Below are 13,433 nucleotides of genomic sequence, written 5' to 3'. Positions count from 1 at the left end.
TTTTCTTCTGACCTCTCATCCCAGTTGTCACAGGGATCTTCCTTTTGTGATTCCATGAAGTACTTTCCTTAATCTCTCTCTAAGCTCTCATCAAACCGTTTCTTAGTTTTGAATTCTCCGAATTGCCTTCTGTTCTCGTATGAGTGGTCCATGTCTTAAATTTGAGAGTTTCCCATCCAGCCCTCTTAGCCAGCAGTGTCCTCCACCTCACCCATCCTAGAGAATCAGATTGGTCCCAACAATGTGCTGAAGTGACAGGGATGAATGGCGCTCAGATAAGTTTTCTTGTGAACATCTTGTGATCTCTGAACCAGCCCTGTGCCCACTGAGGAGCAGAGCAGAGGAAAAAGCAATTCCAAAATTATGTGAGTACCATGCTGCTCTGGGCAGCAGTATGGGTCCAGAAGACATAAGTCACTTTCCAGGGACATGGCAAGAGGACACAGACAGAGACCAGAGCAGGCCCCAGGACTGGCCCCATGTGTCTGCTCCAGGTAGCTGCTCCATCTAGTTTTGCTGTAATGATAGAGAACCAGCTACTCCAAATAATGTCCCCTGACTCATATACTACTCCTATATACTTTTAAAACTAAATACATTCATTATGCTCTAATAATTTTTGTTTAAAAAAATCCTCTGAATATTTATTTCAGGATCTCACTTCAAAATAATGTCTTTCAATTTCAATTCTTTCCCAGGAAAATTCCCAGCCTTGCAAGATGAAGGGTCTTCTAGTTGCCCCCACAGACTACCTATAAGCCTGATTCCCCCACATACTCTAATTCCTACAGTGTGTGGCAAGTGGTTTGCATTTAACTCGTGTTTGTGGGATTGATCTTTTTTTCTTGTACAGTAATATTCTTGAGTGGTATTATTCATACTTACTGAAGGGCCAGAAGCAACCTTAAAGGATCATGCAGACCTTTTCACAAGTAGTTAGGTATGGAATTGCATTCAAAAAGAATGAAAATGAATGGAAGAAATGGTGACAAGAATGAAGGGGAAATCAAAATAACCTAGCAATTCTGGTCATTTACTCAAGATATGTGTACTAAAAGAGTATACCCAGGCTCTTAGCAGCATTATTTGCAATAGCCAAAAGGTGGACGCAACCCAAGTGTCTGCTGTCAGACAAATGGATAAGCAAAATGTGGCATATGTATATATAACTCAGCCTTGAAAACGAAGGAAATTCTGACACTGGCTGCAACTTGGATGACACTAGAGGGTGTTCTGCTAAGTCAATAAACCAGTCACAAAAAGACAGTGATTTATATGATTCCATTCACATGCAGGGTGGTGCCTAGAGAAGTCAGGTTCACAGAGGTGGGAAGTAGAACACAGAGGTTCTGCTGGGGGCAGAGAGGGCTGGGGATGGGAGGTGATCACTTTTGCAAGAATCTCAATTTTGCAAGATAAAGAGTTCTGAAGATGGATGGTGATGCGGATGACACCACAAGGGGAATTGACTTAATGCCACTGAACTGTACATTTAAGAAGAGTTAAGATGGGAACTTTTGTATTCTAGGTATTGTGCCAAAATTTTTTTTAAGTAAACAGGGGAAAAAGTAAACTATTAGAGCGAGAATCACAAGGCAAATCCAACCACCAGGCCAATGCTCCAAGCAACAGATCTTCCAAGCACCTTCTCTTCAGACCACCCTTCCTGGAAAGAAGTGGTTTGGGGAGTTGTTGGCCTGGTGCTTCCAAGAGGTCACTAGGATCCCTTGGAGAGCAAAGTGAAATGCTAAGTTCAGTAATTACTTTCTTCTTCTTCTTCTTAGGGTGTTAAACACCACATTATTTGAGAGCTGGGAGATCGTTGGACCTTACCCTTCCTGGTGGGTTTTTAACCTACTGCTGTTGCTAATACAAGGGTTGAATTGCTTCTGGTCTTACCTGATTGTGAAAATAGCTTGCAAAGCTGTTTCAAAAGGCAAGGTAAGCTAAAACTCACTTTCAAAAATTTTGTGGATTGGTTTATTTTGTTTCTCTGAAACAACTGTGATTTCAGATTTTATCGAAATTGATGTTGTTTCTTCCAGATTGAGCAAAGCCACATGGAAATACAAACTAAATTATTTTCTTCCTTTTGTTTCACTTTTGAAGTCCTTATATTGCTTTAATGATGATGTCCAGTGATCTGCATGTGCAGGTTTAGTTTAAATGATGGTATATCATTTGTTGTATTCTTTCTCTCCTCTCTCTATCTCCCCTGGTCCTTCTCTGACTATGTCTTTACTGAACAGAAATTTAATAAGTTCTTTCCTTTTTTTGAGAAGAGTTATTTGGTGCAGTATGCCAATTAAAAAATATATATGTCTCAAATTGAAAAAAAAAATAAAACATTCATTCAAATACATGTTGTCCAGCAACATTTAGTTAAATCTCTTTATTGGAAGTGAACTCATGGGGCTGACTTGCTTAAAGCTTCCTTAAAGTTTCCTGAGCCTCAGTCCCTTTGTGTAGAACAGTGACTTTTCCAGATTGTTCTCTATGACATTTTCTTACTTCGTTGTTTGTTCTCTTCCTCCTGCCACCCTGGAAGGCTGGGAAGTGGAACCCTTTACATGTAAGTTTCTCATACTTTCTCTTTCCCTTACCTGGGTGCCACGTGCCTGTTGAAGGGACCCTTAAATGCTTTTGTTTCATGCATATTGTGTGTCTCATCTGTCAGCACTGACTAGAGTCAGCTTCATGTAAGGCGTGGTTTCCACTTAGCTACAAAGAACGCTAGGAACAGCTCTGCCCATGTGTATGAGGCTGCAGTCTCTTAGATTTTGCATGATCCAACAGAGGAATTTCTTTCATTTGTGTTTAACATGTTGACCAAAACACAGACCAAAGTGAAGTTTGAGAAATAAAACTAGTTGAGAAGTTGGGGAGGATCAGTGTTTTGCAGAACAGAGGCCTGGGGATCAGCTGTCTGCTGAATCTACACAGCCACAGGAGAGCCCTTGACCTCCTTGTCCTCTTGAATCCTCACAGAGCTGACCCCCGCCCCTTACCAGGCGAAGCCAGTTCTCAGCATCAGCTCCCACACATATCCAAAATATTTTGATAAATTAAGGGCTTGGAAGCTTAAGTTCATTTTTCCCTGTGACTTCTTATGCTTTAAAACGAACATGTATATTTATTAAAAATTGATTTGTGGGAATGGGTATAGGGGATTTAACCCTTGGACATTTAATCACTGAGCCACATCCCCAGCCTTTTTTATTTTTTATAAACTCGTTGAGTTTCTTAGGATCTCGCCAAGTTACTGAGGCTGGCTTCAAACTGCAGTCCTTCTGCCTCGACCTCCCAAGCTGCTAGGATTACAGGCATGCACCACCATGCCCAGCCTAAAAATATTTTTATGCTCATTTGGATACAGATTAAAGCAACATGCACAATGCCATCAGCATGATCATGACTAAAGATACAGGGGGTAGGGTGGATTAAATAACTTGTATCTTTTTCGCACTGCTGTTTCCACCTGATGTATCCTCTTCCCTCTAACTTCTATTCCTTATTGTATCTAAATTGCCCTTCCTTTGAAGGTAACATAAGTGTAGATTTTTTCAACTGCAATCAAAAATAATCTCACTAGGCATGCAAATGTAAATTCATCACTCTCTGCAACTGGAATTTTTCCATTAGAAGCTTAATTTATGACTAATGGACTTAGAAACCTAGTGGAGCTCTACAATAATGCTGTCTTTGTGATTCGTGTTTTTAAAGCCTGATATCATCTCCGTCACATCGATGTCTCAGTTCTTTCAGAATGGTCTGTGTGAGTTCAGTCTCGTCTCCAGGGAAACTGGAGTGAGGTTCATTTACTCCATCACTGGTTGGAATGGAACTGCCGTTTCCAGCATTTACTTTCTCCTGTCCCCTCCTCTCCTGGGAGAGATGACATTCTCTCACAGTAATGGTGGCCCCTCGAGTGGTAGATTCCAGGATTCTCAGGTTGCTGTGGTGGTGGCACAGTAGAAGATACGATGGGAAAAAGCCCCCAGTTTATTCTAAAATACCTACCAGAGACACTGCAACCTCCACGACCCAAGAAAATCCCAGAAGACCAGATTGGAAAAATTTTATAAAGTTAGGCCAACAGGGCCCTTTGGCCACCCCCCAACCCCCTTAAAAATTAACTAAACTATGCTCAGTTATTCAAAGATCTTAAGATCTGAGGGGAAATGATGACCATAATTTAGATTTATGGAATAGGAGTGTCAAGCTATTTTAATTTTAAAAACAATACAATATTTCCTTAATTTCCTCTAAAATAACTTCCTTGCTAGATAGTAGGATCTTTTCATCCTTTATGGTAACATATAGATTGACATTCTGGTAGACTGAAGAAATTGACACTACTGATTGAAGAAATTGGTCAATTTTGGAGGATCTGGGCAGTGGATTTTCCCCTGGAAATAGCATAAGTTAGACTCACCTAAAAGATTCTCAGTATGTCTTCTGATGCCATTAGTTGATATGTGATGTATAAAACAAAATTGCTGATTAATATTAGCAGACAGAAAAACAGATTAAACCATCAAAGAGTGTGTTAAAAAACCACATGGGAATGATTTTTTTAATGATCTAAACTAGTGAATATCTCTATTAGTTGTGGTTAATTGACAGCTGACTTTAAATAATTCTAAAGGAAAAGCAGTTATGAGAAAGGAAATTGATCCGTTTGTATCCAGTTTCTGTGATGCCATTCCATAGCAGAGTATGCCACTTGTGAGTAAGAGTAGAATTCATGTTTTCAATATCCAAAGATACTTTAAAGAGGTCAACAAGTCCAACCCTGTGATTCCTAAATGCACCTACTTTCCTTTATAACTGACTCTGTCACCCAAATTGTATCTCTCCAGTGAAGGAGAATTTGTTACTATGGCAATGTTCTTATCTTCTTTGATTTTTTAACATTTGGATCAATTTGTCTTCATGTAAGATTGCATGTGCTTCTGAGCATGTCATACTTTGAGGTTTCTTAGAGGCTGGTTATACTTTCCATCTTGTGTTCTACAGGTGTCCAAGGATGATCGAAGTGATATTGAGTCTAGCTCAGATGAGGAGGACTTGGAACCTCCGGGGAAGAACCCTCACACCACAACAACTACCAATGGGACCGGTGGTACCAATGGGTATCTCCTGACCGGTCCTTGCTCCATGGATGATTAATTACTCAAAACTATACATCCCGAACAAAGTGAACTGTTTGTTCCTGGAAGTATTTAATAAGTTGCAAATGCAGTTCCTTTCATGATATCTCAGCAACAGAAACAAAAATTAGGATTATCAAAGCATTTTTGAATAGTGCACTGCCATATGTCCTGTTTGTGAATGAAGAAGAAATATCATTCTCTATATGTAGGCATGCTGTATGTATTTGACACAAGGGAACAGTATTTGCATTTGTACTGTCTTAGAATATTATTTATTTTTTGTATTTGTTTGTAAATCTGTGGACAAAAAAGGGTTTCCTCACTCCTTTTACTCTCCGGGTTCATGACAGTGAAGGAGATGCTCCATCTGCTTCTACCCCTCTCTCTTGCTGTAGTCTAGTGTGCTATGAACCTCAGCTTAGTTTGTCACTTAGCACAAGCAAAACCCAGCGCAGAACTCTTGAACAGCTACAAATAGGTTTGCTTTCTTTGTGTAACTGTGCCCATTTTGAAGTTTGCCTATATAGTTGGTGACCATTCTCCAGTGTAAAGTATAAAGGATGAACTAGGTTTTTAAAATGTCACTCATCATGGTCACTTAGCAGTTCAAGTTAAACAAGGTGTTCTTGGGGAACTGTTTTGAATTTGCATCAAATCACTTTGGAATATACTTTATTTCTTGTGCACGCAGCCAAGATTTCTTCATTGAATGTTGTGGCCAGTTGAGCTTTAGCCTCGTAGTTCACAGTTTTTTTATTCTCTGTGATGAGCTGAGGGCTCTGACACAGAAGGAAGATGTCTCCTTAAGCTCATGGTTACAAATAAAGAAATTACCATTCATGTTGGGAATTTGCTCCACATTCTGGGAGTAACAAAAGAGAGCACTGATTTCAACCAAGTTTTGCCACTACCCTTGTGATTGGCACAGTCTTCTGTCATATCATGACAAAAGAAGCCAAGTGTATTTTGGGACAGAAAAAGGAGTCTTTCAAGAGTTGGCAAGGGCCACTTCCAGGGCAAAGCACTTTCTTAACAGCTCTCAAGGAAAAGCCTATCTGGTATCAGACTTGATGTTTTTATTTTGCCAGGCAAAATAAAGCCAATGGAAGATAACTAGCCCATTGCTTTTCTCACCCACAATGACGTTCTTGTTTCTAGAAACTGGGCAGTGTTGCACTCCAAGTCCTTTTTATTGGCTTCTTTGAAGACTTGCTTATTTCCAAGAATTTTGTTCAAATGGAGGTATTTCCAAAAAGACAACAGAAAGTCTTTTGGACAATGGCAGTATCAGTGGTGAGGAAAATTACTGAATTATAAATCTCCATAAACGTCTATAGAAGTGTTATTTGTGTATGGATAAAAAAAAAATCATACATGTCAGCCAAAGATTTTATCTCTTTTCTTCTAAATTTTAATAAGAGGGAAAAATGGGATTATAAATACTTATTTTACAAATGAAAAAGACTGTCACCTAAAGTAGAAATCCAAAGCAAAAATGCAGTAATATAAATGTGAGAATGAGCACTGTGAAGACAACAGCAAAATCTAGAGAGTGCATGTCTCATTGCTTAGGGTCATTCACATTTAACTCGATTTTTTTAAAAAGTTAAATCTTTGTGCCCACATTTTGAAACTAGTGAATTAAAAGTTAAAAGAATACTCCCAAAACCTCTCACTGTCACATTAGATCTTTCCCTTACAATACAGTGTTTGTGGTATGGTCCATAATAATCAAAGAGGCTTAGAGCTATGTCGGTCGGGTCGTTTATATAGGAACAGTGAACTCATTCTGCTTGTAGAGCCTTATTGTTTTATTTCATGAGACACACAAATGTCTAGAAGTGTAATTTGTGGATGGTGGAGATTGTGAGGCCAGTCACAGAACACCAGAAGTATTTAGTCATCAGAATAACGCTCAAAAACAGGCTTATTTTTTGAGGGGGTAAGGGGGTACCTGAGATTGAACTCAGGGGCTCTTGACCACTAAGCCACATCCCCAGCCCTATTTTTTGTATTTTATTTAAAGACAGGGTCTCACTGAGACTTAGCACCTCACTTTTGCTGAGGCTGACTTTGAACTCACGATCCTCCTGCCTCCGCCTCCCCAGCCACTGGGGACATACAGCACTGCACCCAGCTCAAAAGCAGGTTTATGAAAAAAAAAAAAAAAAAAAAAAAAGCAAGTTTATAAAAAGTGCATGATAGCTGAATTTTGAGAAGGTGGAAGTTTCTCATCAACCAAGATATAAACATAGTCACCTGACTTTAGTGTCTGGGAAAGTCCTCTGCAAGGGGGAAATGAATGAACTAGAGAAACACCCCAGATCCCAGTTTAACAATATGACAAGATTCAGCCCAGAGGAATGATTTAAAGATCAGCTTATAATTTAAAGATTTAGAAGGGGTGCCTAAGATGAAGTAAATTGATTCCTGTCCTTAGCAAAGGCAGATCTAAACAATCTTTTGTTTTTCCTCAGAAGTAACTTATAAGGATGACTGACGACACTCAGTTTTACTGGATGACAACAACTAAACACAGTCTTCTACATGCCTATAGATTTTTTTCATTTCATACTTTAGGGCAAAGTGTTGTTTTGGCGAATTAAAATGGAATGGGTAGTCTTTTATGGTGTAGAATAATGTATCCCTGTCCACTGCTCTCCTATGTTGGCCTGATAAGGCTTGAGAGAACACTGCGTGGGGTATCTTATCCAACTGTGTCAGGCCATGGCTTTTGGAGGTGTATTTTGTAAATTCAGCTGTAGGTTAGTGAGAGTGTTGTTTCTTGTTAATTAGCCTGTGGTGATGTCTCCTTCCTCCTGGTCACATTCAAACCTTCCCCGGGTACCAAGGAGTATGTAGAAAGAACTCTAGAAAGAATATTATTTTTAATCTCCAGTGTAATAGCTTTTCTAGATCTCTTAGTAGGGTGAGAAGTAGAAAATCAAGTAGAATTTGGCCTTGGTTTAATAAATGATATAAAAGTCTGTGATCTATTGTATGTATATGTATGTTTCTCCAAAAACTGATAAAATATTTCTCCAAAATATCACCAATTCATCTTTGTCCATATTCTTGTCCTAGAAATCATCCACCATGTAAAAAGAGAAGCTTCTCTTCTCCTTTGGTCTTGCTCCCTGCACAGCTGAGAGTAGTAGAACCTATTCATTCTCTTTGCCAAGGGGCTATATATGGTAAAATACAGGTCATAGAGTGCCTGTGGTCACACAGAAGCCAAACATAGTTTATGTTTCCAAATTCAGTCCTGTGGATGTTGAAAGAGTAGAGGAGCAACTATCAGTATTGGGGGTTATTTGAGTGTTCGTTGTAAAAAATGCAAATGATTGTCACTTGCCCAGGTTTTATTAAAGTCCTACTCCTGGTGGGCTATCATACAGATGGTGTCCTGAGCTGCCATCAGATAATGCCACAGTATCTGATAAAAATGAAGGAGGCAGAAAAGGTAGGCAAGAGCAAGATCAGATCAAATCATCTTTAGTCAAAATGGCAGATGAATCTCAAAACGTCCAGTTCTGTTGCCAAATTTTCCACTGAATACAGTCATGCCCATATGGTAACATTTTGGTCAACGATGAGCCACATATATGACTGTAAGCCCATAAGATTATAATATAGCCTCAGTGTGTAGGCTGTACTATCTAGGTTTGTGTAACTATGCTCTCTGATGTATACATAATATTGAAATTGCTTACTGACGACTCGTTTCTTAGAATGTGTCTCTGTGGTTAAGCAACATATGAATATGTTTGATAGAGTTTGAATTTGAGCAAACTGAATTCCTTCCTCTTAGGTAGAAAGGATCTGAATCTTCCACTTTGTATTTAAATATCATGTTCCTTGGGCTTAGTAAAAAGTAGGACTTCATTTCAGCTTCCTGAGTCTTTGCTCAACAACTCTTCGGAGAGAAATTTATGCCTGCTTATGATGAACCCAATCTATTCATGATTTTGTATTCGTAGTGAATTTTGTCTCTATCTTAAAAACATTAATGCCAAAGTTGCCTGAATATTTGAGTATTTCTTAATTTGACGTAAAAAAAAGTATAGAATAATTCCAAAGGTGTTAAAAAGGTTCCATTTATCAGTCTGTGTGATGGTGTTTTCATTATATCCAGAGAGATTTCAAGAAATCATTTGGAAATAAAAGCTTAAATGTTTACATTTCATTTTGATATTTGAGTTCTTAAGGTTCTAATAAGCTTGCCAATTGCCTTGTCTTTGGCTGATTTCTACTTTGTAAATACATAATAGTAGCCCAGAAATGTTTCTGACATCCCAATAAGGAAAACAAAAAAAATTTAAATCAGATCTAAGTCAGCCTGATGAGAAAGTGATCATGTGGCACTCTAAGGTTTAGGTAATTTGTTTATAAAAAGAAGATGCAGGGACCTTCAGCTGTTGCCCTGGCCAGCTAGCACGCTGGCCACAGGAGGAATGATCATAAGCAGTTCATTAATTGCAGTTCTTGAAGAAAAGGCAACAAGATGTTTTTCTTAAATAGCGATGTCCCCAGAATCAGTTGAGGTTTCTCTTGGAATGAAACTGTGCCATTCTCAGGTTGCTAGGCAGTAATTAGCACTAGTTCACCTGCCACCTTTTAGTTCTTCCTAGTGGTAGGCCAGAGAAGGTCCCTGGGATTTCCTTTGTGTGCACAGCACCTCCCACCCCTAGGGGGTGCTCAGTGGGTGCTGAGAAGCCCTATCCACTCTGCCATTTCAGCTCCTCTAATAAATACTCAGAGGTAGCATACCTGATGCTGCTTTTCATGGAGAAAATAGTATTGGAAAAAAAAACATAAAACATCACAAATATTTTCAGGAGCTCTGCAGACACCCAAAAGAGAACCTTGGTCTTTTCCAAGTTATTTCCAACTTAATTTCAATCCAAAGCCTTTGAAAGAGATGCATCACCAAATGGGCACACAGGGGAGACCCCATCAGGTCAAAGAAATTTTAAAAGTCTCTTCATCCAGATGTCTCCCCAAAACTCGAGCACTCTCAGGATTGCCCAGGAAGTTAGCCTAAATCTGTATTGTTTATCTCATTCACTCACGTTCCTTTCAACCTTCTGGAACCCTCCCTCCATGAAAGAAAGCCAGGAGGTTCTCATTTTTCTGTTTTTGATTTTTGAATAGCCTTTGCATCAGATGTATTCCCACACCTCCTCCTCTGCCTGATCCCATTTTTCTAGGGAAAAAAAAAAAAAGTATTGTGCACATGTGTACATGCACCTATAACACAGGTCCATGAGAGCTAGGCTTCCTAGGTCAGTTGTGTAGCCTGAAAACCAGGGAACAACAGCTGATAGTGTGGTTTCTTTGGCTGGTGAAAATTAGATTTCATTCCTTTTTTGTGTGTGGTGTGCATATGTCCTTTTTATCTGCAGTAATTGTTTTAAACTGTCATTGTAAACCTGCCCTTAAAAAGGTAAGGCTTTTCAAGATGAGCTGGAAAAAAAAAAAAAAAAAAAAAAAAAGCTCTATATTAGGAGCAATTATGTGATAATTCTGAAACTTCATCATAGAGCTTCATTAATTTAAACATAGAAAACACTCTGAAGTTTGACACAAAGTTTCCTAAAGTCCCTCAGCTCCTTGCTTAGGATTGTTATCAGCTCTGTCCACATAATCGTCATTTACCTCCATAACCATTCATGTCATGGAAGGGGGTGGTGGTTAGTTTTTGGATTTGATTTTTTTTTTTTTATTTTCAGTGAGAAATAGAATAAGTAACAAAAATTTTTCTTGTTTTCTTAAGACAATTCAGTGCTTGAGCATCTCTGTCAGAAATGGAATGATGTACTGTTAGCCTATTAGAATTATTTCATGTATTGTTATTGTGTTTTGCTGATTTTTATATGAAAATATAATTATTCATTCTTAATATCTGGAAACAATCATTATTATGAGGATCATTTTACGTTGGAAACACTTTCATAATAAAGATAAGTCTCAAGAGTTCAGCCTCAGTGTCCTTTACTGAAAGCGCTAACTAGCTCATGTTAGAAATCCATCACATCTTCCTGGCTGGGGTTATATCAGGGCTCCCGTCTTCGCAGTCATTTCATACAAACTTCCTCAATCCCAAGATCTCTACCATCATTGAGAAAGTAGTGTTATATTATGTTGTGATATACTATATTACTTCTGAATTAGGATATAAGGGTAGAGGGTGTGGCTCAGTGGCAGAGTGCTTGCCTAGCATGTGCAAGGCTCAGGGTTCAATCCACAGCAACACAACAAAATAATTAGGATATAAAAACTTGAATGGTAAATTGTACGAAGTACTTCTTTCTGAAAAAAAAATTTACTAATGTAGCCATTTAAATGTCTGAGATTGTGCTGATTTTTTCCTAACTGTAATACAGGCCCTTAAAACCAACAGCCCAAAGCATTTGAAACTGCCCCTCTGCATATTGTCTCAGAAGAGCTTGCTGCTGTCTCCTTTCCTGGGCCTGGGCCCCACATTGTTAGACTCTTACCCTCTTTCTCTCTCTTTGCTGTGAAACTCTGTCTTGCCTAAACTTCTCTTCTGAACTCACGTCATCTAGTATCTCAAAAACCTTAAACATAGCACAAAAATGCAGCCACACACTCTCCCACACTACCACCAATATTATAAAAAATGAAGCACAAACCCCATTTTTAATAATCTTATATTGCAACCACTCTCAACAATAATCTGCCTGCAAGCATAAGTTATTATAATATATGTAACCACCAAAATTTCCCTGAGGCACAAAAAGAAATACCATATGAAAATATACCCATTGAGAAACCTTGTGCTCTTCCAGCTCGGTAAGGGGATCATCTAACACTGGGAGCATCTCTCCCACATGGCCACAGTGCAACTCAGCTTCTCTTTGACCCCCTTCCTTATTGCCAGGGCTGCCACATCCAACCCAGGCATGTTATTTTTTCACCCTAATTCTGTTCCACCAACCCTACAGTTGCTTCAACAGGAAGAGTGGCAACAACATCATCATTAAAAAGGGCAAGACAATGAAGCAGGGCAAGACAATATGAGAGACTGGCATGCACCAGGAGGTACTTGGACATTGCTGGTCCCTCAGAACCAACCGTCTTGGAGGCAAAGCCCGGGACCCATACCTTTGTTATTCCCAAAGTGCTGTAGCATGAGGGAACTAAACATTCCTAAGCACTGATATTTTTTAGATTATGTAAAGTTTATAGTTGTGGAAAACAGAAGGACTTCAATAAAAGGACTACTGTTAGGGGTCTGGGCTGAACTACAGGACAAACCAGGAAGCTCCTGAGGCTGACACCAGATGCCACTGAAAAGAAGAAGTCCCATGGAGGCGAAGTCACCCTGCAGGGGCTGTAAACCTAAATGGGGTGTAGACACTCTGTTATCTCTACATCTTACTTTGTGGTGCCACCTGATGACTGAACTCAGCCAGAAAACTGCCTAGGAATAGATGTCCACTGCAAGGTTCAGTATTCCACTGTGCAGATCAGGGCAAAGAACATATCTGGGGGCATTGAACCAAAGAAGCAGCAGAAATTCAATATTGCTGGGGCCTCACTTCGTGCCTTGGCATGTCCTGTGACACAATAAACATCTATTACAGAAATACATGTGCCCAGTGAAGATAGAACTGGTAAATTGTGCACCGCAGCAATTAACATTTCCTGTTAGGAAAGAAGAGGAGCCTGAGATGGTGAGAAAGTGCTTTGTCTCCAACTTCATCTGAAATCAGGGTTTCCCTGGTGGGTCCAACTTCTTTTACTGTGCTCTGGACACGGAAGCTGTGGGTCACTGGAGCAGGACCTGTAGCACTAATCTCCCAGGCCCAAGCATTAGGACAGGAGGATGCAAGATGGAGGCTAGTGTCACCAGAAACAAGTTGAGAGGACTGAAGAAAGGGCATGGAGAATTAGTGAAACCGAGTTGTGAAATGAAAATGGAGCAAGAAGTTCTAAGCTCCAGCACTCATGACCAAGTTTTGAACTGATGCTTTAGGTAAGAAATTATATTTTTAACTTAACAAATAATGAAAAATATTTAATGCATAGCTAAACATAACCTGATTAGCAAAGGCACAGGTCCCTGGCTGCATCATTCAACCACTCAAAAATACTTACAGAGACCTGCTGGGTGTCAGGAATTATTACTGCCACTAAAGATAGAACAGTGAATAATAGATACAGTTCCTGCTTTCATGGAACTCATAATCTAGTAAGGAAAAAGTGAATAAAACAACAAGAAGTTGCACATCATATGTCATTGGAGAAAGG

General features: G+C 39.3%; 1 protein-coding gene across 1 annotated transcript in view; it reads left to right on the top strand.

Moving 5' to 3' along the window:
- The window catches only part of Cers6 (ceramide synthase 6), a 281,399-nt gene extending 270,420 nt beyond the window's left edge, over nucleotides 1-10,979 (top strand). The window contains exons 9-10 of the mRNA XM_076866208.2: nucleotides 1,785-1,941; nucleotides 5,020-10,979. Coding sequence (XP_076722323.1) covers nucleotides 1,785-1,941; nucleotides 5,020-5,172 — 310 coding nt within the window. The 3' untranslated portion in view covers nucleotides 5,173-10,979. The remainder of the gene's footprint in view (nucleotides 1-1,784; nucleotides 1,942-5,019) is intronic.
- Nucleotides 10,980-13,433: the final 2,454 nt, after the last annotated feature.

The sequence above is a fragment of the Callospermophilus lateralis genome, chromosome 9 (assembly GCF_048772815.1).
Source record: "Callospermophilus lateralis isolate mCalLat2 chromosome 9, mCalLat2.hap1, whole genome shotgun sequence".
NCBI classification, from domain to species: domain Eukaryota; kingdom Metazoa; phylum Chordata; class Mammalia; order Rodentia; family Sciuridae; genus Callospermophilus; species Callospermophilus lateralis.
Note: the sequence above shows the minus strand (reverse complement) of the source record. Positions and strands in the feature narration are given on the sequence as shown.